Here is a 23,754-nt window from a genome sequence, read left to right as displayed (position 1 = left end):
CGTGATCTAGCATCTGCTCAAAAGCAATTGCTCATGCATCAATTTCATCTACTTGGATTGCGTAAACAAAACCTAGATTTTTGCATTAGCGCTCAAGAAAATAATTGTACATTATTTTTTTGTGTATCTTCCTCTCCAAATAAATCTTCTTCTATTGCCAAAATAATTTTGAACATCTTTAGCAATAAAACCAACATTATAGTCAACATCAAATTCTTTACTCAATACCAACATTATCTTTCTTGGCAGTACACCGGACTCATTGTGCGTATCTATAAGATTTTTTTGGGCACGTGTCACCACTCTATGTCAACGAAGAAAACTTGTACTTTTAGGAGTAAAGAACTCATGATTATGTTCAGTTGTGAACTTACTTATAGTGCATCTTAACCCCGCCTTCTTTAAACCTATTATTGCTTTGCATCCTACCTATGTTTCTACGGGCTCTAGATTTGTATAGATTTTCGTTTGATGACTTTTATGACAAAATCCTTCCCTTGTACAAACATATTATACCCCAATTAATGACTTATCTTCCTTTGATAGTCGAGAATGATTTTGTCGAACGCTAAAACCATCCTGTCTTGCATAAGGATTATAGCATGCATGTCCATCTTCTAATTCATCAAACTTCATATTAAGACATGGATTCATAGGGCCATTACATGAAGGAAAGCTAACAGTTGATGGCTTCAAATCATTACCATTTCATTGTCAGCATGTCCATATTCAATCAAATTACCAGGACATGAGATTATCTCAGGTTCTTCACTATTAATACTCATTATAGGAATCTTGCAAGAGGATAACAACAGAGAGACCATGTCCGATAAAGTAACATTCATTGTAAAAAATTGTTCATTACACATATAGTTAAAATCATACAAAGGTATCCATCATTCATTTTTCAAGTTCTCTTGGACTGCATTACTTCACTATTGGCACTTTTTTTTTTTTTTTTTAACTGAGAATTATTGATATTTTAAGCAGACAAACTCCAAAGTCTATTTCACTTACGTAAGTTTTTAATGCATTGATAAGGAGAGAGTACAAGAGAAACCAAAATCTTTCGATACCAAGTAAATCATTTTCCTTTGTCTTGTCCCCAACCAAACAAGGCCACACAACAACAATTTCCAATCATGTTTCACTAGGGTCAAAACCATCATTAAAATACCAAACTCACATTCCAAAAAAATGGACACTACCTGCAAATAACGTCTGTAGAAAAACCACAAACTATACAAGCATTATCCCACCACCTGTTAAACAACCCTTTATACTACTTACATTTGAAAACCCCAACGATAGCAAAAAGAAGAACTAATCATCTTAATTGATGTTCGGTGTTTGTCTTGGATACTGATTCTGATAGATAGAGACAGAAATCATAGAGAGAGAGACAGATAAAAAAAGAAAAAAGAAAGAAAGAGCAAAACAGAGACAAATACGAAGAGTTCGAAAAAGTATAGAGAGAAAGGCTATAGATTTTAAAAAATTTCCCAAACAAAAAATGATAATCCACAAAAGGTTCTAGATCTCGTTGGCTACATGAATTCAAAATGGAAATATCAATTTGTTTGGCTTTAATCAGCGTTAAGCATTTGATTATGAGTACTCATAATGATATAAATCATATTTTATATTTTTATCTCATTATCTAGACAATTCGACTCCCCTCTTGAATTAGTCATTGTTACAAAAAAAAAAACAAAAAACAAAAAACAAAACAAAACTGATTAAAACTACCACATCGACATTGTTGAATAAAAATATGGTATATATCATTTCTTTTTAATAATATATTCAATCTGGTATTTGCAAATTTTTGAATTGCACAGAATTCTTTGCCATTTTCTACTCGCTAACATCAACACAATGTAGACAGAAGTAAATAATTTTGAAGCCGAGTGAAAAGGAATTTACAATATTCATTGCACTATCAAACTGGTAAAAAAGAAAATAACATCAACTTTTTGTTATATACACATAGCCCAGGACCTCTCTTTTTATTATGTCAACACTATATTCGCTTCGGATATAAGAAAATCAACTCAAAAAGAATATCGGTGGAGACTAAAGCGCATGTGGAAGGTTCAGAGTTTTATCTCCAACGAGGTATTCCTCAGGGCCATTGCTGTAAAAACAGAATATGTTGAAGATTCAACAAAAACCAAACCAAAAGACCAAACAAGTCAGGAATTTGACTGATGGTTACCTAAGATAGCTCAGAGCAGACATGCGGTAGAGACAGGTGAACACCAGGATATGCAACCCAATGGTGTAGAAAAAGGCAAAAGTTCGAGCATACCTGCAAAAGAATAATTTTTGTTTTTAATCATATTTATAGAGACTCCAGAAGAATACATTGGAACCAATAGAAGAGGAAGATAAAAACAATTTCATATTGGAAAGAAAATACTGGGCAAAGAACACATGGTGACAGAGAAAACATGAAGATCAAAAGAAAACATTCCACAAGGAGAGAATGTACACATTCAAGAAACTTAGAATACAGACAACAGAATCATACTTGTTGCCCAGAAGAAAACGCCCACTGCTAAGTGTGATTCTATCCCTGAAACCCAACTCCTTGTATCTTTGATCCCTTTCCTGATTAAAGTAAACAAACTAAATTAGTAAATGATTTATAACAATTATATCATCAAAAACAAAACCTACAGAAAAAGGACAACAAATGGATATGATGCAGAAAGGAAAACAGGGGATACATATTTAGAAATTGTAGATGAATGCTCTCAGTACAAAGTAACCCAATACTGTTGCCAATGTCGACAAAAGTAAGAGCAGGTGGTATCTTCTGCTGCCATTAACCAAGTGTGTTATTCTTTCAGTCTCTTTGGCTAGTATTACACACTTGGCAGGATTGCAGTTTTGATATTAGCTCACTTCTAAACTTTTTTCATGAACTTAAATAAGCAGCTTCAGAAAATATTAGGTAATATTTTCTGGCCAAACAATTTTCCAAAGGCAATCTAAAGTAACCTCCAAAGTAGGAGGAAAAAAAAAATGAAGTTTGCAAAAACTCTAGGCTCTGTTGTGACTGAAATTTGAGATTGGAAGATGGAATCAACCAGGAATAAATAGGATAAACCCACAATCATTTGGAGTCCTTGGTGATTAAAAAATATGAACTTCAGTTTCATTCATTGGATAATTTAATAGAACAAATTAACATCTTTCAAGAAAGACCTGCAGAATTCAGAACAATATATAATAAATAACATGCAACAAAAAGCCCCTAAATGCAAAAAAAAAAAAGAAAAAAAAAAAGAAAAAGAAGGCATATGAGGAACAAACAGAAACTGTCTCTTCAATATAATTATTAAAACTTTAAAATGGAAGAAAAGCAGGAACTTTGTAGGCCTGAAATGTGATGTAATGCTCAATTAAAGAATCCACACATGAATACTAAGAAAATTTATAAAATCTGTCAAAGGAGCTCAAAAAATAACAACCTTCTTTGAGAATGCTGCAAAAGGATTTATATCATCCTCATATATCTTCTTGTACTTAGATTCAACATCTGAGGTAAAACCACTTTCAAGATCCTCTGGTTGCTGAAAATGACAATACCATAAAAAATATGAGCCTCAAGAAACTAAGAGAACGATAATCAGGAAAAGATAAAAAAAAGAAAGAAAGAAAAAGAAATGAGAGATAGAATTGCAATCAAGCACCCTCTTTGATCCTCTAGAGACCACTTTTTCATGATTGTAATCCTGGACATAACGAATCTTTCCGTAAAGTTTGACATTATCAGCTTTTGTCCTTTCCAGCTCCACTGTAAGCACCCCGATCTTCTCCTTCAACTGTCTTATTTCCTAGCACAATAGGAGAAGCAAAGTTCGACATGTGAACCCTTAATCTAATGATCTAATTGTAACAATATCAAATAAAGATTGGAAACCAAAAGTGAATATTTTCAAAAGACAGAATGAATACCTCTTCTGTCTCACTCAAGCGTGCCCTAAATCGATCTCGCTGATTACAAATCACCTTAAGCATTGAACTCTGATCTTGATCTGAGAAAACATGTTTTTGATCTGTATTCTGACCCAAAAAGGAGTAACATGAATAAGACAAATCCATGGGGAAGAAAAGAGCAGCATCTTGGAGCCATTATCTAGCCAGGGAGTACTGGGCTAGATTGAACCGTTGCAATAGCAAAGTACAAGCAGTGTTCTTTGTTTTTGGTTTTTCTTGCTCTTTTAAATTTTATATTGCTACTTTTTTGGACTTCAATTTTTTATAACCGCAACCGCCTTGCCTTAGGCGGTTAGCAATTATTTAAAGTTAACGACACTGCATAACCGGTTTTAAATTTGGCTATTTGGGGCCTATTTAAGATGTTTTTTGGGCTTTTATTTTTATTTATTTATTTATTATTATTTTTTGGCCGGATATATGGTTTCTTTTAAAACACCATATGAAACGACGTATTTTTGTGTGTGTCTATATATATATATATAACGGTTTTTTTAAACCGCCTACAAAAGCGGTTAGGCGGTAAGCAGTTTAGGGCAGTTAGCAGTAATTTGCCGCCCGCCTTTTCACCCCTAAATCCTATGCACATGTTCTGTTTTTCGTAGGTTACATTGTTTGTTTTTTATTTATTCTTTAAGTAACTTATCATTTATCAAAGAAAATACCGACTCCGTGTTGTTGGTTTATATTTGGAGTATTAACGCACAGCACACTCCTAGTGGTTCTCAAACTATTAAGACTCCTAGTGAGTGTGGTGAGAAGACTCCCGGTTGATCAAACTCCTAGTGAGTGTTGATAACACAACTGGTTGATAAAGATAAGATTAAGTGGAAGAGTTTTTTTACTTGTATTTAGTTTGCTGATTACAGTTTCTGTATTAGAATAGGATACTTGTAATCAGGTTCTCTAAGAGTAAGTGTTAGATTAGAAAGCTAGAAGATAGGACTTATCTTGTATTCTGTGTAATCTCTATATATACTGAATAGACGCTCACTAGATGAGCAAGCTTGAAAATCCAAATAATCAGAACTTCTACATGGAGCAAACTTCTGAATTGCGAAGTAGAAACAAAAGACTGACAGGTACCTCAGATAGCTCAGAACCCCCGGCCTCCGAAAGATCCCAATCATCAAATAGATTGCCTTTTCTATCTTTGGAACTATAGCCCTGCATTAGAATCAGAATGAATAAAGAAGGTGATATACAGAAATGCCAGACAATTAAAACTCAAAAGGTTTCTTCAGTTATAATACACACTCTAACAAGTAACTGATATGAAGAAAATAAGTTACAACATAAGCTTTAAGAGTAACTTCATAGGTATCCAGGTCCATGTCAAGCCATGCATCTATTACACATATGCATGTGTAATATGCATGTTTTTGTAAGTCGACAACTAATGTTTTTAACTATTAATGCATTCATGTAATCTAATTACTAAAATTCAGACTCTAAACACCACTCCTCAGAATCTTAACCGAACTAAATGCTACATAAATTGCTATTTCAACAATCAATATGCAGCACACTGGATATAACTTAAGAGGCAAATCTGGCAGCAAATAGTCAATTCAGAGACTTTCTGAAGTCATAGATCCAAACCTTCAATATGTCATCTTCCAACTTTTGTATCAGTTTTTGCTGTTCATTAACCTTTGCTGCAAGTTGTGCCATCTTGCCTTCAGCTGTTTCCAGCAAAGACGTTTTCTCATTAAGTTTGACCTGAAAATGGTAGAAGGATGCTGAACTTAAACCTGGAACATTAATAAAATATGTGACAAGACATGGAACAATGTCCAGAAGATGTTTACTTGTAATTCCTTTCAGCAAAATATCTAGTTCATAATGCTCTTATGCATGTCAATGTGTCTGGTGTCTGTACATGTAAGTCTCCCTCTTCCCCTCTCCCCCCCCCCCAACAACCACTCCCCACTCTCTCCCTTTCCATTTTTCTCTTAATTTAACAAACTAACAAGGGAGAATCCATACCTTCAATTGTGTGAGTTCATGTTCCATTTTTCGGTTCTTGTCAAGAAGAAGAGACTCCATTTTGCTCATCTCTTCCCCACTAGTAGCTACTTCCCAATCTTCAGCCTCAATAGAATTATACCCCACCGCCTGTACATATAATGGTACACAGATAAGTACACAGTATATATATATATATATATATATGAGAACTTCAACACAGACACACATGCACGCGCACACAGACAATATATATATATATATATATATATCTGAGAACTTCACCCTTGTTTCTGTTACAAGTTCTGTTTTAAGCTATTCACACAAGTTCTAACACACACACACACACACACATATATATATATATATGAGAACTTTACCTATCAAAAATATCTGAGAACTTCACCCTTGTTTCTGTTACAAGTTCTGTTTTAAGCTATTCAACGTCAATGGGTCTGCTATCAGAACTAGTAACAGCAACAGGGTTGACGTCCTCAGGTTTTTACATATCATATAAAAATCTCCAACAGAACAAACTGTTGATGGCCATACTAAAATACTGGGATATTCAGTGATGCAAATGACCAAATCATTATATTGTCCAACAGGATCTGGTCATTGAGATGGTTTTCAAAGCAGTAAAAGTAACAGTAAACTATGGTTGTAGGATCAGTAAAGCATCTTATTGGAGAGACCCTTATTCTAGGCCCCAGAAGATGGTATAGACAACTTTAAAACAGTAACGTCAAAAGCCAACTATTGTAAATACTGTTATTGAATATTTAAGCTACTGGAACTTGGATTTTTTCCAGTGTCATCAATAAAAATTCATGAAAGTCAAACTTGCTTTTCCAAGATTTGCATAACATTTCATGAAAGCTGAAAGCATTTTTTTTATATAGTTAGGTAGAGAAATTTTATAAAATGCGTAAAGGCGTCCTAAGCATATAGAAAGTATACAAAAAGGACACCAAAACAGAAAAAGAAAGAAGAAAGAAAGAAAACAAAACCCAAAAACAGTAGGAAACCCAAGCACCCTAACAGGAACCAGCTCACAAAACCTAGAGAACAATACATCACAGCAAGGGCCCTCTTGCTTTGCCCTGGCTAGAACAAAAACCCCTAACATCATAATTAATTAAGCACTCTAAGTTCTTAACGTCATGAAAGCTGAAACTGTAGGGAACTACAATTTAGTAACAGAGAAGGGATCGAACTACCTGCAAAATTTTCACTTTCTTATGCAAATCATCAACCAACTTCTCTGTTGGCCTTGCCAGAAGCTCTTTCTTCATCTCTTCAAGAGCAACTTCCTGATTTAATGAAGTAAAAGTAAAAGGAGCCAAGTTATTTTTACAACAGTAGCCAGGAACTCGACAATAAAAATAACAGAGATGCAGAAAGCATTCGTTAATGAAAAGCACATTATATCAGATGAGGGGATAGTATTACCAGTTATACCATCTTAAGTCATGGGAACAGAATTCCCAATTAAGGGAAAACCAGAACAAATACCTTACGGTTATTTCGAAACATAATTAAGTCTTAACATTGAACAATCAATTGAAAAACATAGTTGCATACCTTTTCATTGAGCAGTGCATTCAATCTCTTGATCTCTTTCATGTGTTCGTCTCGCTCATTTGACAAGGTGGTTTCAATATTATGAAGTTCCAGGTTCAGTTCAGAGATTATTTTCTCCTTTGCACTCAAAGAATTCTCAAGCATGCTATTTGAATCTAAATTATCACTGCAACCACAGCAACCAAGAGTACAATTTAAAACATAGGCCAAAAAGAAACATAATTTGGAAAAATTAGAAAGATGAGTATATTAATAATGGAAGAAACAGTTGTTGGATGAAGGATGACAACTAAGCACATCTGACACAAATTCTTACAGTAGTCCATTCTGTTGGGTAGAAATCCAGGTAAAGCCTTGAGCCAAAAATAATGGCCACAAAATTTTACAGGACTGCTATAACCAGTGAAGATGAAGGGAGAGGGGTTCAACTGCAGTCTTATTACTTAATGAGCCGAAGAAAAAAAAACTAGTATAACAAGTTCAAAAAGTTCTCCCAGTTTTCCTTTAGTGGAAAGGCAGATATTTTACATATTTTACTCAGTATATTTTCATATCAAACGCCATCCATGGATTAATTGGAATGAACCCAAAGTCATAGTTTAGGTAGATAGAAGTATAGGCAATGGTATCAAAGTACCTAACCTCATCTTATTTCGAGTCTCTTCATTTGCAGTTTGTAATTGAGAGCGAAGCAGTCCCTGTAATGAAAAATGATGAGATTCAAAAGTAAGGCACTTACAACAGGAAACAAAAGTTTTTTAAAAAAAAAAAAATTGAATATGCAAATATATCAGCAGCATGACCATTATATATATAAATTGTAACCTAGCATAGTGTTCAAGAGAGACTTGAATTCAAACACGCTCCTGGATTAGTAGATGTACTTGGAAGAAGCACTGTATATATCATAAAGTAGCTATAAAGAACTCATGCATGCTTATATAAGTTCAGAGTCCATAGTTATCCAAAAAAGAAAAGTTCACACTTGATTGTGAAAAAATAAAATAAAATATATTGCATTCAATGGTCAACTATTAACCAGACTTGCCATATGGAACTTTGACAAGATACATCCTAAATCCTAATACCCATTCTTGCAGGTGGGGAAACAAAGTACAGAAAGACAAGAAGCAATGGTTGTAACATTATAAATGATACCCGACTCTTGTTTCTATGGCGTCTACATCGAAGGTCATTCATCAAGCTACAGCATCTACAAGTCTTATTGATTGGAATTTTGGGACTAACTCGGATGAGGAGGAAGGTATTGTCTAGGCTGAGGAGGGAGAAGATTACCCGTGGGAGGGTGATGAAGTCTTTCCCCAGGCTCAGAAGGAGGGGGACGATGCAGCTGTTGCTATGTTTCTGTCGGATGCTTGGTCTTTCACCTAGGCTTTGGGAGGGACCTTCCTTCGAAAGCGAGTTCCGCTTCCAAGCTGAAAGGCCAAAGGGAACCGAATAATTTAAAGTGTTCAGTTAATTATGCGGGTCCAGCCGTGGCAAAGGAACAAAGAAGTAGTGTTGTTGTGGGATTTTGTTTCTTTGGATTGTTGGGTTCTTTGTTTGCTTGGGCTGTTTTGTGGATTTTTGGTTTTTTTGGTTCTTGCTTCTTTGTTCTTATTTTCTTTCTCCCTCTCTCTCTTCTTTTTTTTTTTTTTTGGTGTCCTTGTGTATACTTTTAGTATACTTTAGGGGTGTCTTACGCTTTTTATAAAATGTGTTAACTTATCTATCAAAAAAAATATATATAAATAAATTCCCCATTTGAAATTCCCCCTCCCCTTAGGAATTTTTTTTGAATGATTGGAAAATATGATTGATGTGATATAAAGTTAAATAATTTATATGGAAAAGTGAATAAAATTTGTCTTGTAGTGAGTTTTTTATTTAAAAAGTAATAAAAAAGTGTTGATGTGAAATAAAAAGTGAAAAAAGTTAAAATGATTTGAAATTGATGTTTTTTAGGAGAAGTGAAAATAAGGGAAGGGGAATTTCAAACGGGGCCAAAGTTTCCAGGTATCAAATGTTTATCAAAATTTGACCCGTCTATGGTGTTAAAAATTTGATGATGACTCTCTCTCTCATTGGTGTCTAGGCAAATCACGTCGTGTCTTTTCTGTGTTGGGTTTTCCAGCAACAGCATCTTCCTTTAGGATTTTCTGCGATGGGGTATTCAAGCTGATTTTTCGTTGAAGCAAAGTCTTTTGAATTTGTATTTGAGGTTGGAGTATTGGTCCTACTGGTTTCTAAGAGAAGCAGGGGCTCGATTCATTCAGTCTTCCTTGGCAAAGTAACTGTGAGCTGGTTGTTGGCCACCTTCGAAGCTCTACAGCAAGCAGAGGGATTGAAAGAGTTTGTGAAGTCCTCTAGGGTGGGGAACAAAGCTTTTATTGTTTGGCGTTCTGCAAACAAGTTTGGAAGCTACCTGGCAATCGTGGAGAATGGAGGAGGGGGACGGAGAGGTTTGGTGATCATTCCCAAAGGCAGGGGTGGTCGAGTTTTGCTTTATAAATATGCAATTTTTAAAATTTTTTCCAGCAAACCTTCGGTGGTTGTAACAGAGCAGCTCGTGCGGAGGAAGCTCTTTGTGGGCACTCATCGTCAAGCATGGTAGTGCAACCTCCAGCGTCCATGATCCTTGCACCAGGGGAGGAGGTGGCTAAGATATTGTACAAGTACTGGTTGGTCAGGGGAAGAGTACAGCAATCTCCAGGGTCCGTTCGTAGCCCGTGTTAATCACACAATCTGGCCCCAGGTCAAAACCACCCTTAAGTGGATGGTGAAATTGCGGGCTGGGGATTGTTCCAACTTGGTGTTTGGCTTGGGTACTGGTGTGGGGGCTATGTGGGTGAAGGCCTAAGTGCTGTCCGGGCCTGTGGACTTTCGTGTGCTTTGCAGGTGGGTTCTGTTGCTGCCGTCATACAGTTGAGAGGAGAGGGGAAGGGGATTTTGGGGGACAATGGTGTCAGCTATGCCACCGATGGCATTCTGTCAAAGTTTTCGCCGGAGGAAGCTCAGCCGCAGTCTCTTGTTCAATCTCCAAGTTCAGATCTCACTAGGGTCCAGGTAGAGAAGATCATTTTCAATTCTGGGCCCCTTTGTTGTCTGACGGCGAATCTTCTAGTTTGGTAGGGTTATCAGGCTTGAGCAGGACTATAGATTCTGACGCAGATTCTATTGCCGATGATAAACTCATGGGTTTGGGTGGTGTGGCTACAGAAAAGGAGTCTTTAGTGTCTGATCCTATTACGCACATAGTTTGTGCCTTTTTATTGATGAGGTAACCCCTAAGTCTTCTGATTGGACGGTGGTGGTAAAAGGATCTCGATTTCAGGCTTGGACTTGCCTCTGTTAACATCATTTTCTGAGCAGCTCAGGGTAGGGAGAACGAACTGGTTCCCAGGGGAGATATGCTACTTTTCTGGGTGTTAAAGATTCTGCCAGTTTGGTTGTGCTTGATGTGTGATGTGTAGAAGGGAATAGCCTGCCCTGTTCGAAATTGGTATTATGCTCTCGGGATGAACCCATTATTTGTGAACCTCGAAGTTGTTGTCCCCCTGGTGTAAATGACAATCCTGAGTGTTCAAGGCCATCAACTTCATTGGGTCACAGAAGGTGAAGGTTATCATGTGAGGGGTTTGAAAGGGAACTCAGGGCTTTGTTAACAGCCATTCAAGCGAGTCATAACCGGGAGGAGTGGGTTTCCAATTCCAAATCAGCCAACAGAGGTAAAAGAGAATTAAAAGATTGTCCTGCTCCATCAATTATGTTTCTACAGGTGTCAGTCCTAGCCGAAGCAGAGTTAAGGGGAGGGGTCTCTCGGTTTTGTTATGAAGCCTAAATTGTTATCCTGAAATGTAAGAGGGTTAAATGAGGGGAATGAGCAGCTTAGAGTGAGAAACTAGCTTAGAGAATGGAAGGCAGATGTTATTTGTCTTCAGCAAACTAAACTGGAGCTTATGACTTGTAGCATTGAGTGTAGCTTGTCGGACTACCGTCATGTAGCTTGGTGTTGTTTAGATTCAAGGGGGGCTTTTGGTGGTATTTAGCTCGTGTAATAAGAGAGTGATGGAAAAATTCAAAGAGTGTGTGGAGGAGTTTTCTGTTGCTTGTTCTTTCAAAAATGTTGAAGATCAATTCCATGGCTAAATAATGTTCCATTGAGAGCGAAATTCATTGCATGGTCGGCTGCGTTAGGGAAGATTCTCACGACGGATAATCTGAGGAAGCGGCATACGATGGTGTAGACTGGTGTTGCATGTGCAAAATGAGTAGGGAATCCGTTGACCACCTCTTACTCCATTGTGAGATTGTTATTGCTTTATTGAATTTTATTTTTAGTCTTTTTGGGTTACATTGGGTCATGCATAGACGAGTGGTAGGCGTTCTTTGCCGATTGGAGAGGGCAGTCTAGTAGTCCTCATAATGCAGCAGTGTGGAAATTTGTATCATCCTGCTTCGTGTGGTGTATCTGTAGAGAAAAAAATGATCCAAGTTTTGAAGACCGCGAGTAGACGGTGGTGGAATTAAAAGCTTTATTCTTCAATACCATTTAACAATGGACAACTGCCTTAGATTGCATTTATTTTTCTAGCTTTAGTGATTTTCGTGATCTTTTTCTCCTTTTAGATAGGTGTTTCTCTTGTATACTTTTTGTGTACTTTTTTTTTTATAAGTCATGCACTAATCTTATTAAAGCGTAAGACGCTCCTAAGTATACCGAGAGTATACAAAAGAAAACACCTAAGTAAAAAGAGAAAAACGAACAAGAAAATCATTATAACTAATTGATAAAGAGGACAAAAAAAAAAATGTTTAGCATAAATCTTGAGACTGGTACACCTCCAAATTAAAGTCCAAGGATCTCATATCAAAAACCTAGTGGTCAAAAGAGAATTCAAATGAAAACTGGTCACTTTATAAAAGAAAAACAAATAAAAAGGAAAAAAAAAAGGAAGTAGTTGATATAGGATATAGAATTCTCAGGCGTTCTAATGGATTAGCTTCAATTAAATAAAAAGGCAGTTGTTGTAAAAACTACTAGTATTTTGTACAGAGATCTTCACTCAATATGACCAATGAGTGCATCAAGATGTGAGAGCATGCAGTTTTCTGCAATCTATCCTTGTTTACTAAAACTCCTTGACCTGATAACTTTTTTTCTTTTGGATAGAGTAGCAATTAATCAAAAAAGTGCACAGCTCTAGTGCATAGGGAACAGATCAATTTGGGGGGAAAAAAAAAAGGAAAGAGAGAAATTTTTTTTTTTTTTTTTTTTATAAGTAATAGTAATTTATTAAAAAACGCAGAGGGGCGCAACCCTTATACACGGGAAGTATACAAGAGAGCCCCTAACAGGGTCGAACAGAAAATAAATTTAAGAAATCTACATAAGTAAATACACTCAAACTATGGTGTGGTGCTATCCAAAAATATAAAGTATCGATCAGCCGCTTCCGAAGCTCCACCATAGATGTCTCTACATCTTCAAACAGACGAGCATTCCGCTCCCACCAAATACACCAAAGCAAGCACAAAGGAGCTAAACGCCAAGCCTCTATAGCTTGACCACTCCCCATTGCCGCTCCCCAACTCTTTAACAACTCCAACACCGTTCGTGGCATAACCCACTCAACCCCAAATAAAATAAGAATGTAGCTCCAAAGAGCCTGGGTGACCTCGCAATGAAGCAACAAGTGATCTATAGACTCCCCACTCTTCTTGCATAAACAGCACCACTCCATTACTATTACATTCCTCTTACGCAAGTTATCATGCGTCAATATTTTGCCCAAAGCCGCTGACCAAACGAAGAAAGCCACCCTTGTTGGAGCCTTAACACGCCAAATATTCTTCCAAGGAAAATAAGGGCCATCTTCCTTAATGAGCTCATCGTAGAAGGATCTCACCTCAAATAAACCTTTTTTGGAGGGATTCCACACTAATCTGTCACTCTCTCCTTGACGAGTCGAAGTGGAATATAATCGATCGAAGAAAGAAAGGACCATGTCCATCTCCCAATCCTGGATTTGTCTCGTGAAAAGAACATTCCACTGAAGTACACCATTATGAACCACCAAATTATCCGCCACCAACGCGTCTTTGTTCCTTACTATAGAAAAAAGAGCTGGAAAGCATTGCTTCAAGGAACCATCCCCACACCACCAATCTTGCCAAAAGCTAATATTTGATCCACTCCCCACTTCAAAACGAACGAAGTTGCGGAATTTCTCCCACCCCCTCCTTATTTGTTTCCATACACCCACTCCGAAAGAACCCGAAACCTCTTTCGAGCACCACCCACCCTCTAGACTCTGGAATTTGGCATCAATCACCAACCGCCATAAAGCCTCTCTCTCCCTACCATATCTCCACAACCATTTACCCAGGAGCGCTCGATTGAACTGGATGAGATTGTGAACTCCCAACCCACCTGCATACAAAGGCGTACAAATCTTGTTCCAATTCACTAGATGAAATTTTTTCTCGCCACCAATGCCTCCCCAAAGAAAATCCTTTTGAATTTTATCAAGACGATTAGCCACCCTCACTGGAATAGGAAACAAAGATAAGTAATAAGTAGGAATGTTGGAGAGCGTACTTTTAATAAGAGTCAACCGGGCACCCTTCGACAAGTACATCCGCTTCCACCCCGCCAACCTCCTTTCCATTTTTTCAATAACACCATTCCAAATGGATTTGGACTTGTAAGAAGCACCCAACGGCAAACCCAAGTAAGTCATAGGCAAAGAAGCGACCCTACATCCAAGAAGATTAGCCAACCTTTCGACATCCTCTACTCCACCAATCGGGACAATTTCTGATTTTCTTAAATTAATTCTCAAACCAGAAGCTGCCTCAAATCCTAAAAAGATACATCTCAGATGTCAAATTTGTTCTTCTTGAGCACCACAGAAAATCATTGTATCATCAGCAAATAGTAGGTGGTTCACAACAAAGGCCTCAGAATCTCTAGAACCCACTGAGAATCCTGTCAAATTACCCTGATCCAATGCGGCAGTCAGCATCCGACTCAAAGCCTCCATAACCACCACAAACAATAACGGAGAAAGAGGATCTCCTTGCCGCAATCCACGAGAGCTACTAAAGAAACCCGAAGGGGTTCCATTTACAAGAACGGAGAATCTCACCGTAGAAATACAAAAACGTATCCAACTCCTCCATTTTTCCCCCAAACCACATCTTTGTAGCAAATAGAGCAAGAAATCCCAGTTCACATGATCATAAGCCTTCTCCAAATCTAGCTTACACAGGAGTCCAGGTTCCCCCAATCGAATATGACTATCCACACATTCGTTTGCAATAAGCACAGAGTCTAATATTTGACGAACTCCAATAAACGCAGTCTGAGTGTTGGAGATAATCTTGCCCACAACAGACTTAAATCTGTTGGCAAGAACCTTTGAAATAATCTTGTACATCCCCCCTATCAAACTAATAGGGCGAAAGTCTCTGACATCCATGGCACCAGTCTTCTTAGGAATCAAAGAGACAAAGGTAGCAAACTCTTCTCAAACTTGCCTCGAGCATGAAATTCTGCAAAAATATCCATAATGTCAGATTTTAAAAAATCCCAACACTTCCGAAAGAAAGCCATAGTGAATCCGTCAGGACCCGGCGCCTTGTCTCCATTCAGATCCCTGATCACGTCCCACACCTCCTTCTCCTCAAAAGCTCTTTCTAGCCAGATGCTCTCCTCCGCATCAATGGATAAAAAAGAAAGGCCCTCCACCCTAGGCCGCCACGAGCAATTCTCCAAGTACAAATTACTGTAGAAATGCACCAAGTGTTCCTTAATCTCCGCAGGATTTCTGGAAATAATACCATTAATATTCAAAGAGTCCACTTGGTTGAATTTACGGTGTGAGTTGGCCACCCTGTGAAAGAATTTTGTGTTCTTATCCCCCTCCCTTAACCACAAAGCTTTGGATTTTTGCCTCCAGCTCGTTTCCTCAAAAAGAAGGGTCTTCTCCATCTCTCTCGCCATATCTACCCTTCGGACTATTTCATCCTCCTCTAGGCAACGGCGTTCTTCGATTAAATCCAGCTCTCGAATACCCTCCAATAATTCTTTCTTCTTCTTCCCTATATCACCAAACACTTCTTCATTCCATTTCTTCAAATCAGCCTTCAAGGCCTTCAGTTTATTGGCCAATACAAAGCTAGGCAACCCAGAAAACTCATAAGACATCCACCACTTCTTCACCTGCTCAACAAAACCCTCGTACTTCAGCCACATGTTCTCAAACTTAAAATACTTGTTTCCTCCTCTATTTGTCCCACAATCCAACAACAACGGAAAATGATCGGAGAAAAGTCTTGTCAATCTCCTCTGAGAAACTTCAGGAAAACGATCCTCCCACTCCGAAGAAATTAAGAATCTATCAATTCTCGACCAAATTTGATCTTCCTGACCGTTAGACCAAGTAAACTGGCCCTCTTCAAGGGGAAGGTCAACCAAATTATGCGTGAAAATGAAGTCAGAAAACTCTTCCATAGCTGCAGAAGAGCCAGCACCACTAGATCTCTCACTAGGAAAACGAACCACATTGAAATCTCCCCCAATACACCAAGGCATCTCCCACCAACTCATCAATCCCGCTAACTCAGCCCACAGATCCCTCCTCTCCATGTCTTCATTTGGACCATAGACCCCTCCAAAAGCCCACACAACATTATCTCCAGTGTTACGCAAAGAACAGGCAACAGTGTATCTACCAATACACTCTTCCACTTTCTCCACCACCCTTCTATCCCACATCAACAAAATCCCTCCCGACGCTCCATTGGCACCCAAGTAACACAAATCAACATGAACGCAACCCCATAAGCTTTGCACCACCTCCCTTGAGATAACTGCCATCTTTGTCTCCACCAAGCAAATAATATCCGCCTTCCAAACCCTTAGAAGCCCTCTAATCTCCACTCGTTTCTTGATCGCATTAATCCCTCTAACATTCCACGTCAGAATTTTAGGCGTCATAAAAGCGAGACGGTCCCCTACCCTTATGCCTGCCTCTGTCAGACTGAACCCCTTTCTTCTCATAATTAATAGACCAGGACAGCCTATTTAATTCCCTCTGCCCTTTCACCCCTTGAGCAGGCGAAAGCATAGCCTTAGGATCTGCCAAAGAGAGGTCTCTGGCCTCTTCAATCTCCTCAAACAAAGCCACCAATCTGTCCTCAAAACGACCACAAGAAAGCCCAATGATTGGATAATACCTCTTAATTCTTTCCACCACCCATCTAGGCGACCACAAGAAAGCCCCATGTGCATGATCTTTGGGTTTTTGCAAACCGTCATACCAAATCCTAGGGAACAGGACTATTTATTTAGAGTTTATCATTAACCTAGATTCTTAGCTTTTCCTCAAAAACTTTTCTGACCAGTTGGTTTGGACTGGGTTATCTGTACAAATACCTGGAATCTTCTGCTTCACCTTGAGTTTCTTTCTTAACTCTTGTGATATCATTATTAATCATATACATTGACTGGATGGTCCAATCTAGCGAAGTGCATAAAGTCTCCTTTTAACAGTTTGAATATATGGTTGCTTCGCCTAGATGTATGCACCTTCCATATATTCAAACTGTTAAAAGGAGACTTTATGCACTTCGCTAGATTGGACCATCCAGTCAATGTATATGATTAATAATGATATCACAAGAGTTAAGAAAGAAACTCAAGGTGAAGCAGAAGATTCCAGGTATTTGTACAGATAACCCAGTCCAAACCAACTGGTCAGAAAAGTTTTTGAGGAAAAGCTAAGAATCTAGGTTAATGATAAACTCTAAATAAATAGTCCTGTTCCCTAGGATTTGGTATGACGGTTTGCAAAAACACAAAGATCATGCACAACTTCCGGTAAAAGCATTTTTGAGCATTCCAAATTAAAAATATAAAGAAAAAAAGGTAACAAAATTTCTGAAGATAAACTATACAATGGCTTCATATTGTTTAATTACCTTTTAGAGTATATAACTACAAGTAAAACCCCATTTCTTTTTCCATGTGATGCTCCGCAAACTACCTACAGACAGTTTTGATGAATCCTACTCTGTGTGACTAACCTTGAGTTGACAACTTGACCTGATGCATTGTGCAGCCACAAAAAAAATTTAGCTGGTTGACATGGAATAGTTACCAGAAGGATATTAACACCTAGTTTTAGATGGTTAAATCAGGTGCCTATTTTCTCGCTTTAGAATCATGGCAGATAGCTTGGAAATTTAATGCAATCTACAACTATGATCTCCCATCTCCTCTACTGGAAACAGAGAATGAAACAAGATCTAGTAACTAAAAAGTATTCAGAGAAGTTAAATTCAGAAAAATGAGTTCATAGAAATTGAAAAAAGGAAAAAGAAAGAAACACAACCAAAAACCAAGTGATAGATGATGAGCAAGCAGCTAAGTAAATAAGTTCATAGATAAGTAAATTTTTTGGCCCCAAGGGGTGAAAAAAAAAAGGCTTGAGATTTATTGTTGGAGGGATTAATGACAAGTTGAATCCTTTTAAAAATACAGGTTGGATTAGAAAAATGCACCTTCTCTCTCTCAAGAGTAAGAAGCCGTGTTTGAGCCCGTTCAACTTCATCCATCAGAAGATTGACTTCTGATTGCTTTGCTGCCCTATCTTCGTCTGAAATTGTTATAACAATAGATAAGACACTTAAAGACATACCCTTTGCTGGGCAGATTGATGAGGCATAATCATAGAAATCAGTGTGTCTTGCAACAACAATAAGAATAGAAGACGCCATTGACTTAAGAAATGAGATTACGACATAATTCAGAAATTCAAAATCAGCATATTACCTGATTGTGCACGGATTTCAAACATCTGGCTTTGTGCAAGTTCATGAAGTTTCTGCATATTCGAAACACTTTCTTTAGCTTGACGTAATTGATCCTGTAGCAATTGCTCCCTGCATGAAATAAAGGGATCCTAAATCAGGGTCATAACAAGGTGACAAATACCATAGTTTCAATAGGACATTGATAAACACAATCACAATACTGTCAAGAAAATAGAATACACGTCTAATGGCCTCAGCTCCATATCCTAACTTGCAGTGCCACTAGAGAGGATACTACCTGTCTTTTAAAACTTCCAGAGTCTTATGGTTCTCTTCTGCCAAACTGCGTTGCTTCATCTCCACAATTTCTTTCACTTTTTCTTCCATCTGACCACACGTTAGAAAGCTTAGCATTAAAAGGAGAAACCATCATACACCACCAAGTACACAATTTTACACTCTTAATGAATAAAATTTGAAGAAAGGAAGGAAATGGCACAAGAACCTCAGAAGCCTCCACCTCAGAGCATTGACTTATATATACACAATTTGTGACACACATAACAAGCATGCACTTCATAATTAAAAAATACAATTTTACACAAGAACATGAATGTTAATCAGTTTATTCTTTCATTAAGAGAGGAGACTCACACATCACTTTGTATCAAAGTTTTTTTTTTTTATAAGTAGTGAATTTTATAAAAAGTGTAAAGGCGCCCCTAAGCATACAGGAAGTATACAAAAGGACACCAAAACAAGAAAGAGAGGAGAAGGGAAAAAAACACCCGAAAAACCCAAATAGAAGGAAACCCAAAAACCCCTACAAAACCAGCCCACAAAACCCAGAGACTAATACATCACATTAGGCCGCTTTGCCTTGCCCCTGCTAGAACTTATAAATTTTTCAGATCCTAGTTTCACAATTAAAACTTACTTGATAGTTAATAAAGAGTTTATAAAGCAATAATGATATTTCCCACACACAACGGAACTATATGTTTAAACAGAAACAAAGGAATGCAATGAAACATTTTGTTCTTGTATTGCCTTCTTTTTATAAGTAATTCAATCATATTTTTTTTTTATAAGTAAATGAAATTTTATAAAAAGCGTAAGGCGCCCCTCTAAGTACACTGGAAGTATACACAAGGAAACACCTAAGAAGGCAAAGAAAAACGAACAAGAAAATCAGAGAAACTAATAGACACGGGTGACAAAAAAGCCTCCGTCCAAAGATACAACTTAAGAAAAAACGAAGCAACAATATCCTCCATGGAATTCTCCAAGTCTTCAAAACACCTAATATTTCTCTCCTTCCAAACACACCAAAGAATGCAAATAGGCACCATCTTCCAAACTACAGCACTCCTTGACCTACCTGCCTTCCACCAACAAGCAAATAAATCTACAACTCTCCTAGGCATAACCCAAGACAAACCAAACCGAGAAAAGACATGATTCCATAAAGTAGAAGCCACATCACAATGAAGAAGAAGGTGGTCTACAGTTTCCCCATCTCTTTTGCACAAATAGCATCTATCCACAATGATGATCTTTCGCTTCCTGAGATTATCCGCTGTAAAAATCTTTCCAAGGGCTGTCGACCACGCGAAGAAAGCCGCCCTCAGAGGAGCCTGAGTCCTCCACACACTCTTCCAAGGGAAATGACTACCCTCACAACCGGCCAAAGAGCTGAAATAGGACTTCACCTTGAACACCCCTTTCTTAGAAGGGACCCACCTAAGCCTATCAGCACGATCTCTACTCACCGTGACTGAATGCAACACATGATAGAAAGATGCAAATACACCCACTTCCCAGTCATGTGCCTCTCTAACAAAGCTCACATTCCATTGGATAGATCCGCCAAAAACCTCCATATTATCCGCAACAAAAGCATCCTTCATCCGAGCAATACCAAACAGAACAGGAAAAGCTTCCTTCAACACCCTATCCCCGCACCACAGATCATGCCAAAATTTTGTTCTAACCCCATCCCCCACTTCCAATCTAGAGAGACCAGAGAACCTCCCCCACCATTTCCTGATATTCTTCCACAGCCCCACCCCATGAGCACCTACAGGCTCGTGGGAACACCACCCACCCCACAAACTACCAAAATTGGCATCCACCGCAACTCTCCACCAAGCTTCTCTCTCTCTATTCCATACCGCCACAACCATTTACCCAACAAAGGTTGGTTGAACAACAACAAATTCCGAATACCCAACCCTCCATCTGAAATTGGGGAACAAACTTTCGACCACTTCACCAAGTGAACTTTAGATTCTTCACCCAATCCACCCCAAAGAAAATCTCGTTGTAGCTTCTCTAATCGAGCAGCAACACTCCTCGGGAGATGGAACAGAGACAAAAAATAAGTAGGCACATTTGCAAGAGTACTCTTAATAAGGGTTACTCTACCACCCTTAGAGAGATACAACATTTTCCAACTAGCCAAACGATGTTCAATCTTCTCAACGACCCCGTCCCAAATATGTGTAGACTTATAGGAAGCCCCCAAAGGAAGACCAAGATACTTAACCGGCAAAGTGGCAAACCCACACCCTAAAATATCGGCAAGCCTTTCCGCTTGATCAACATGCCCCACTGGAATTAAATTAGACTTTGCCAAATTAACCTTCAGACCCGAGACTGCTTCAAACAGGAGGAAGAGACTCCACAAATTACGTAACTGAGAAGAATGAGCACTACAAAAAATCAATGTATCATCTGCAAACAGAAGATGCGAAAAATCTGTGTCACCTGTTTTAAAACCTTCCAGCAAACCCCCCCTAACTGCAGCTGAGATCATACGGCTCAAGGCTTCCATCACAAAAACAAACAATAGGGGTGACAAAGGATCCCCTTGTCTCAGACCTCGGGAGCTACTGAAAAAACCAAAAGGGGAGCCATTGATTAACATAGAAAACCGCACAGTTGAAATGCAATGAGCTATCCACCTACACCACTTTTCCCCAAAGCCACACCTCCTCAACATATACAAAATAAAATCCCAGTTAACATGATCGTATGCTTTCTCCAGGTCCATTTTGCAAATGATGCCTGGCACCCCTGATCTAAGCCTACTATCAATGCATTCATTAGCAATAAGAATCGGATCAAGAATCTGCCTCCCTTTAATAAAAGCGCTCTGAGATTTGGAAATGACCTTCTCCAAGACTGACTTCAATCTGTTTGCTAGAACTTTAGCAATAATCTTGTAGATGCCTCCCACCAAACTAATAGGTCGGAAATCTTCGATGGAGTTAGCCCCTGGAACTTTCTGAATAAGAGAAATAAACGAAGCATTCAGGCTCTTCTCAAATAAGCCTCTGGCATGAAACTCATCAAAAACCTTCATAATGTCCACTCTCACGACATCCCAGCACGCTTGAAAGAAGGCCATAGAAAAGCCATCAGGACCCGATGCCTTATCTCAATTCATAGCTGACACTACCTTCTTGACCTCCTCCTCTTCGAAAGCTCTCTCCAACCAGCTAGCATCAGAATCTGAAATAGAATCAAAGGACAAACCATCCACCCTAGGCCTCCACCTACTCGGCTCATGAAAGAGCTTTTGATAGAAATTAACCACATGATCGCCAATTTCTGTCTTATTGGAAGAAAGAATATCTCCAATCATTAAAGAGTCAATAGAGTTGTACCTTCTGTTTGAGTTTGCTATGGAGTGGAAAAATTTAGTACACTTGTCCCCTTCTTTTAACCACAATACTCTTGATTTCTACCGCCAGCTCACCTCCTCCAAAAGAGAACACCTCTCTATCTCTCTGACTATCTCTGTCTTCTTCTGAATCTCCTCCTCAACTAATGCCCTACTTCCTTCAATATCATCAAAAGCCTGAAGATCCTCAAACAACTTCCTCTTGTTCCTTTCTACCTTACCAAAAACCTCTTCATTCCAAATCTTCAAATCTTTTTTCAGAGCCTTTAGTTTACAAGCAAAGGCAAAACTAGGGGTACCTTGGATCGAGTACGAATCCCACCATTGTTTCACCTTCCCCACAAAACCTTCTGCTTTAAGCCACATGTTCTCAAATTTGAAAGACCTGTTCCCCCTAGAGAAGTCACCACAATCAAGAAGAATCGGAAAGTGGTCTGAATAAAGGCGAAGAAGCCTCTTTTGAGACGACACAGGAAACCGGTCTTCCCAATCAGGGGAGACTAAAAAACGATCTATCCTCGACCAAACAGGGGGATCAAAAGTACGTGACCAAGTGAAAGCACCCCCTGCGAGAGGAAAATCCATGAGACCCAGCTCAGTGATAAAATCAGAGAACTCTCTCATAGCAGGCCTACTACCCTCACCAGACCTTTCACTAGGGAAACGAGCCGCATTGAAATCGCCACCTATACACCACGGCAAGCTCCACCAACTAAGGATCCCAGCCAACTCATCCCAAAGCAGACTCCTATCCATGTCAGAATTCGGACCGTAAACACCTGCAAAAGCCCAGACAAAACGATCCACTACATTCCTAAAAGAAACTGCAAGAGTGAAGGCCCCCAAACACACATCAACTTTCTCCACCACCCTATTATCCCACATAATCAAAATGCCCCCTGAGGCCCCACTGGAGTCTAGACAACACCAATCCACATGATTGCAACCCCAGAGACTACGCACAAAGCTACTCGGAATGCCATGAACCTTAGTTTCTTGGAAACAAATAATATTTGCCTTCCATTCTCTGAGCAAATTACTAATCCTTAGGCGTTTTTTTCTCTTATTCAGCCCCCTCACATTCCATGACAAAATTCTTGGCTTCATAACACAACTTGATACCCTCTCGTCTTCCTTTTCCCACGGCTTGAGCAAGAGCCTCTATCATCATAGTTAATGGAACACTCCAAATTCTTAACCTCCCTTTTTCCTTTCTTCCCCCCACAGGACAGAGCTCCCTCCTCACCTAAATGCCGGTCCGCTTCAATAAAAGACAAAAAGTCCAGCAATTGTAATTTATGACCTTCAAATGATATCCCTAAAATGGGACAAATCTCATTCGCACGCTGAATGACCCAATCAGAGTACCCTGAGAGATCCCCCTCTGCATTAGTATAGGTATTTAGCGGTGACACCGCTCCCACCCTACCTTCACTTTCCACCACATCCACTTCCCAAAGAACCTTCCCACTGTCTGCCACTGTCTTATGCTGATCACCTTCTTGAAACACAACCAAATCTGAGCACCCAGTTGGCTGGTTGTTTGATTTCCCCACACCATCCTTTCCCTGCATAAAAAGATAGTTCTGAATGGGCTTCAACGGCAGCCCCCACCCATTCGACCCAGATACAACCAGCTCCCCTGAAAAATTCCTTAGCCAGGCAAATGAACCTCCACCGACACT

The 23,754-nt window shown here is 38.9% G+C and overlaps 1 protein-coding gene across 1 annotated transcript in view; it reads right to left on the bottom strand.

Moving 5' to 3' along the window:
• Positions 1-1,881: 1,881 nt before the first annotated feature.
• The window catches only part of LOC133865964 (protein CASP), a 32,019-nt gene continuing 10,146 nt past the window's right edge, over positions 1,882-23,754 (bottom strand). Inside the window, exons 5-19 of the mRNA XM_062302501.1 lie at positions 18,680-18,768; positions 18,401-18,510; positions 18,130-18,224; positions 8,203-8,258; positions 7,561-7,726; positions 7,197-7,289; positions 5,998-6,126; positions 5,611-5,730; positions 5,095-5,175; positions 3,967-4,074; positions 3,702-3,845; positions 3,480-3,581; positions 2,534-2,613; positions 2,219-2,311; positions 1,882-2,137 (exon numbers count right to left, since the gene is read on the bottom strand). Coding sequence (XP_062158485.1) covers positions 2,077-2,137; positions 2,219-2,311; positions 2,534-2,613; positions 3,480-3,581; positions 3,702-3,845; positions 3,967-4,074; positions 5,095-5,175; positions 5,611-5,730; positions 5,998-6,126; positions 7,197-7,289; positions 7,561-7,726; positions 8,203-8,258; positions 18,130-18,224; positions 18,401-18,510; positions 18,680-18,768 — 1,527 coding nt within the window. The 3' untranslated portion in view covers positions 1,882-2,076. The remainder of the gene's footprint in view (positions 2,138-2,218; positions 2,312-2,533; positions 2,614-3,479; positions 3,582-3,701; positions 3,846-3,966; positions 4,075-5,094; positions 5,176-5,610; positions 5,731-5,997; positions 6,127-7,196; positions 7,290-7,560; positions 7,727-8,202; positions 8,259-18,129; positions 18,225-18,400; positions 18,511-18,679; positions 18,769-23,754) is intronic.

The sequence above is a fragment of the Alnus glutinosa genome, chromosome 4 (genome assembly GCF_958979055.1).
Source record: "Alnus glutinosa chromosome 4, dhAlnGlut1.1, whole genome shotgun sequence".
Classification (NCBI taxonomy): Eukaryota; Viridiplantae; Streptophyta; class Magnoliopsida; order Fagales; family Betulaceae; genus Alnus; species Alnus glutinosa.
Note: the sequence above shows the minus strand (reverse complement) of the source record. Positions and strands in the feature narration are given on the sequence as shown.